The 5624-nt window shown below is 38.0% G+C and overlaps 1 protein-coding gene across 1 annotated transcript in view; it reads right to left on the bottom strand.

Annotated features, from left to right (window-relative positions):
• The window catches only part of CD40LG (CD40 ligand), a 14341-nt gene extending 9146 nt beyond the window's left edge, over positions 1-5195 (bottom strand). Inside the window, exons 1-2 of the mRNA XM_024203093.1 lie at positions 5040-5195; positions 1499-1636 (exon numbers count right to left, since the gene is read on the bottom strand). Of these exons, the coding sequence (XP_024058861.1) occupies positions 1499-1636; positions 5040-5195 (294 nt within the window). The remainder of the gene's footprint in view (positions 1-1498; positions 1637-5039) is intronic.
• Positions 5196-5624: the final 429 nt, after the last annotated feature.

Below are 5624 nucleotides of genomic sequence, written 5' to 3'. Positions count from 1 at the left end.
GGCCCTAGTTTGAGAACCACTGATCTAGACCATTCCTGACAGGTGTTTGTTTAACGTGCTTTTAAAAATCTCCAATGATAGAGATTCCACAACTTCCCTAGGCAATTTATTCCAGTGCTCCACCCTGACAGTTAGGAAGTTTTTCCTAATATCCAACTTAAACCTCCCTTGCTGCAATTTAAGCCCATTGCTCCTTGTCCTATCCTCAAAGGTTAAGGAGAACAATTTTTCTTGGATACAATAGGAGACAGGGCCGGCTCCAGGTTTTCTGCTGCCCCATGCAGCGGAAAAAAAAGCGGATCGGCGGCATTTCGGCAGCAGCTCAATCGCGCTGCTCCATTCTTAGGCGGCGGGTCCTTCACTCCCTCTCTTCCTCTTCGGCGGAACTTTGGTGGCAGCTCAAAGAGGAAGGGAGGGACTGAGGGACCCGCTGCCAAATTCCCGCCGAAGACCGGACGTGCAGCCCCAAGAGTGGCTGGACTGCCGCCCATTTGTATTGGCCGCCCGAAGCAGGTGCTTCCTTAGCTGGTGCCTGGAGCCGGTCCTGATAGGAGATCAACTTGCAGGGCGTCATCTCCAACACTCCCACTAAGCCGATGAGAGTTAGGGTGTCAAAGTCCTGAGTGTGGTACTGAGAACACAACCTCTCGTGTACCCTTTTGTAGCTACTGTCTTGTTTGTTACATTATGTAACAACAATCTTACCCATTATTTAACTCATTTTAATGTAAAAGAGAGCAAATATTGTGAAGGGCTTAGAGGACCCAGTATTTTGTCATCTATATTTTTCATGCTTGGTGGATTGCAAATATTGTTATGGATAATGTTACTCCTGTGTAATAATTACGATGTGTTAAGTGCCACTGGTATACCATGCACCAGGGGTGCTGGAACTAAGAGTGCAGGAAGTGCGGCACCACGCCTTGGCTTGAAGTGGTTTCCATCATATACAGGGTTTATAGCTTTGTTCAATGGCTTTCAGCTTCCCCTCTATAAACATTGTTCCAACGCCACTGCCATGCACTATATTTAACATGGAGGAGACATGATCCGAGCCCACACTCTAAACAGACACAGTAACTGAACTCCAATATAATTGAGCCTTTCCTATACCTTTGTCTTCAGTACATGATAAATAATGAAATTTCATTTTATCCCTGTCTGTTAAAAGTTTCATTCAATGCAAATGATTGTCAAACTTTCTAAGACAAACATTCCACTGTCAACTGGGGCAGATTGTGTTTGTACAATCAGGCTCTATAATGTTTGTTTTAGTGGGCCAGATTCTGATCACACTTACATTATAATAATTCTATTTACTTCAATGGAGTTATTCTGAATTTAACTCCAGTTAAAATGGGATTAGAATCTGGTCCAATATGTGGAAGTGTACAAATATTACTTTTTAAATACAGCTTTGCAATATTGTGTGTGTACACATACATATGTGGCATTGCAAATCTTTATCAGTATCTTTATTTATTTAACAGCATCTTACTTTGACTAGCAGATCCTGGAATCTGTTTATGATCTCCTTACAGTCCAATAGTGATGAGCCCGCACCTTCTGGTTTCCGACATTTTTGTATTCTTCGGAGGAACAAATAATCTTCCTGTAAGCTCAACTCCTGTTCCAACTGTCAATGAGATAATAGAGAGGGTAAACAGAATGCTAGAGGCCAAGTGACAAAAGAAAATAAGCTCACTGTGTTCTGAAACAACGTCTCATGAAACAGTAGATCCCTACACCATACCTCAAGGGCCCAATCCTGAAGTCCATACTCAAGCAAAGTTCCCATTAACTTCAATGGGAATTTTGTCCAAGTAATGGCTGTGGGATTGGGCACCACATCAGATTTCTGTATAAAATGAATAACAGCAATTGAAACTTGCTCTCAGATCTTTTGTATTAATTTTAGGGCTGTCAATTAATCGCAGTTAACTCATGTGATTAACTCAAAAAAATTAATCACGATTAATCGCACTTATAACAATAGAATACCAATTGAAATGTATTAAATATTTTTGGATGTTTTTCTACATTTTCAATATTGATTTCAATTACAACACAGAATACAAAGTGCACAGTGCTCACTTTATATTATTTTTTTATTACAAATATATGCACTGTAAAAATGATAAACAAAAGAAATAGTATTTTTCAATTCACCTCATACAAGTACTGAAGTGCTATCTCTTTATCGTGAAAGTGTAACTTACAAATGCAGATTTTTTTTGGTTACATAACTGCACTCAAAAACAAAACAGTGTAAAACTTTAGAGCCTACAAGTCCAATCAGTCCTACTTCTTATTCTGCCAATTGTTAAGACAAACAAGTTTGTTTACATTGGTGGGAGATACTGCTGCCTGCTTCTTATTTACAATGTCACCTGAAAGTGAGAACAGGCATTCGCATGGCACTTTTGTAGCCGGCGTTGCAAGGTATTTACATGCCAAATATGCTAAACATTCATATGCCCTGTCATGCTTCGGCCACCATTCCAGAGGACATACTTCCATGATGATGATGATGCTCGTAAAAAAAATAATGCATTAATTAAATTTGTGACTGAACTCCTTGGGAGGAGAATTGTATGCCTCCTGCTCTTTTACCCGCATTCTGCATATATTTCATGTTATAGCAGTCTCGGATGATGACCCAGCACATGTTCGTTTTAAGAACATTTTCACTGCAGATTTGACAAAACGCAAAGAATGTACGGATGTGAGATTTCTAAAAATAGCTACAGCACTCGACCCAAGTGCTGTCCAAAATCTGAAGTGCCATCCAAAATCTGAGAGGGACAAGGTGTGGAGCATGCTTTTAGAAGTCTTAGAAGAGCAACATTCTGATGCAGAAACTACAGAACCCAAACCACCAAAAAAGAAAATCAACCTTCTGCTGGTAGCATCTGACTCAGATGATGAAAATGAACATGTGTCCGTCCACACCGCTTTGGATCGTTATTAAGCAGAACCCATCATCAGCATGGGAGCATGTCCTCTGGAATGGTGGTTGAAGCATGAAGGGACATATGAATCTTTAGTGCATCTGGCATGTAAAATATCTTGCAATGCCAGCTCCAACAGTGCTGTGCAAACCCCTGTTCTCACTTTCAGGTGACATTGTAAACAAGAAGCAGGCAGCATTATCTCCTGCAAATTGTAACCAATCTTGTTTGTCTGAGTGATTGGCTGACCAAGAAGTGGATTGAGTGGACTTGTAGACTCTAAAGTTTTACATTGTTTTATTTTTGAATGCAGGTTTTTTTTGTACATAATTCTACATTTGTAAGTTAAACTTTCATGATAAAGAGATTGCACTACAGTACTTATATGAGGCGAATTGAAAAATACAATTTTTGTTTTTTACAGTGCAAATATTTGTAATCAAAAATAAATATAAAATGAGCACTGTACACTTTGTATTCTCTGTTGTAATTGAAATTAATATATTTGAAAATGTAGTAAACATCCAAAAATATTTAAAATAAATGGTATTCTATTGTTGTTTAACAGCGCGATTAATCGCAATTAATTTTTTTAATCGCTTGACAGCTCTAATTAATTTACATTTTTCCCCTTTTCAAAAGGCAGAAGATGAGACTTCATCAGTTGCTCTAGGTATCTGTATGAATCTTGACGAAGAGCTTGATTCTGCCACCCTTACTCCTGTGGAGTAGAACCTTGAATCGGTAAGTCGTCCCACTGAAATCATTGAGGCTGTATTGGGATGGAAGAACACAGACTTGTGTGCCGATACACATTTCAGTGATTGGAACAGACTTCTGCATGGTGGATCCAAATGCAGGGTCAGACTCACTACTCCTCGTGAGTAAGGGTGGCAGATTCAGACTCTTTCTATGGTGTACGACTGCATTTCATCCTTTTAGACCAAAACAGTCGATATCATAACTCGGAGAAGAAATATTTTGTTGTAATAACTAGTCATTACATTCATTCAGACAGACTGTGATGCTTTGTTTCTCTTGAGTAGTACCGTACTGCACAAGTAGTTCCATTCAAATCAGTGGGACTACTGCATAGTAAGGTACCACTCAAGGTGAGTGCAGAATTTACAAACTGATCCACCGCATGCAAACTAACCCAGTCTTAATCTTCCAAACTTTTGCCTCTTGTACTTTAACATTTGGAGCCCAGCTCTACATTCCATTATTAGGGATCAGTATTAACTCATTTAAAATTAAGTTATAAATATGCAAAAATGTATATTTTTAATTTCAATGAGAAAATATTGTCTGCATGCCTTTAAGGAGAATATACTTTATTCTATACCCAATTCAGTAGTTTTACTTGATATATGAAGCACACTTACTGGCTCACTTACTGTTTATCATTTCTTTTACTTGACTAAAAATTAGTTTTAGGCAAGCGACTATAAGCATAGCATAGTCTGTCTGCAGTTTGACTAAGAGCAAACTTGAACAGTTTTGAAATTTTGAATTCTTTAAAAAATAGTTAGAAGCATGAAGCAGAATAATTTGGATTAGGCTTATTTAAAAAAACCTCCCCTAAAGTGAAACTTACTATAAAATTATCACAGGCAAATATTAAAAAAGCTTTTGAAATCTCTTCCTCTTGCTAGGTACCACTGTAACGCTCACTACTGCTGAATCTAAAATACTATCACAAAATAAAATATTTCACCTTACTCCCAACAAAGAGCATAGAATAATTGTCAAACTGTTCATACCAACCCATCAAATATATCATTCTACTGTCACTGTATTTAAACTGATAAAATAAGCAGCTTGGTTTGGTATAATCCACAGTGGCCTTTGCTACGCTATTATCATTTTGTTAATTAAAGGGGAAAACTCTTCATGACAACGTATCTTTTATTAAGTGGAAAATTAAGGCATAAACAAGAAGGTTTACGCGATAAATGCTGCTTCTATGTAAGTACAACTATTTGCATTATTCTGCCTCATTTTCCACTGTTAATTAGTTTTCTTTGAGCTAAATGTAAATCATTGTTAGAATCAGTCCATTTAACATGATCGGATTTCTAACCTTACCTTATCCAGCTTCATGTGAAGATATAAGCAAAAAAGTACAGTCCCAATAGTCTGTGCTATAATAAATACAATAAGAAAACACATAAAAATTTTCATGGTGTTAGGTGAGCTGGTACTGATAGGTCGAGGCGTCGTTGGACTATAAGGTTCGTTCATTCTGTGTTCAAGTGGCTGTGGCCTCCCCTTCAAAAGCACGGTGCAGGAGCAGCATGAGAACTGCCTCGCTAGCACACTATTCAAGATAGTTAAGGGACAGATAGATGTGACAGCCTACACTTCCTGGAAAAAACCCTTCGTAGTGGGTAGGTTTGTTCATTGCCATCTCCCACAACAAAAAGTGACTTGAACTTTCTTCTTTCATTCACTTCCATACTTTTTCCTATTGTTCTATCAGAAGTCAGTTGAATGTTCTTATTCCATGTATTCATACTTGCCTAGCAATGCTCCAGAAAATAACTTTATTTTTTTCCTACGGAGGACAAACATTTCATGGCTGATGGCTTCAAAGAAATGAGGAAAACAAATCCACAAGCAAAGCTGTTGAATTTCAATGTGGGGAGTAAAAGATTGTGTGTGTTGGTTTTT

Source organism: Terrapene carolina, unplaced genomic scaffold (assembly GCF_002925995.2).
Source record: "Terrapene carolina triunguis isolate 2854851 unplaced genomic scaffold, T_m_triunguis-2.0 Scaffold131, whole genome shotgun sequence".
Taxonomy (NCBI): Eukaryota; Metazoa; Chordata; order Testudines; family Emydidae; genus Terrapene; species Terrapene triunguis.
The sequence above is the reverse complement of the archived record's forward strand: the minus strand, read 5'-3'. Positions and strand labels throughout refer to the sequence as shown.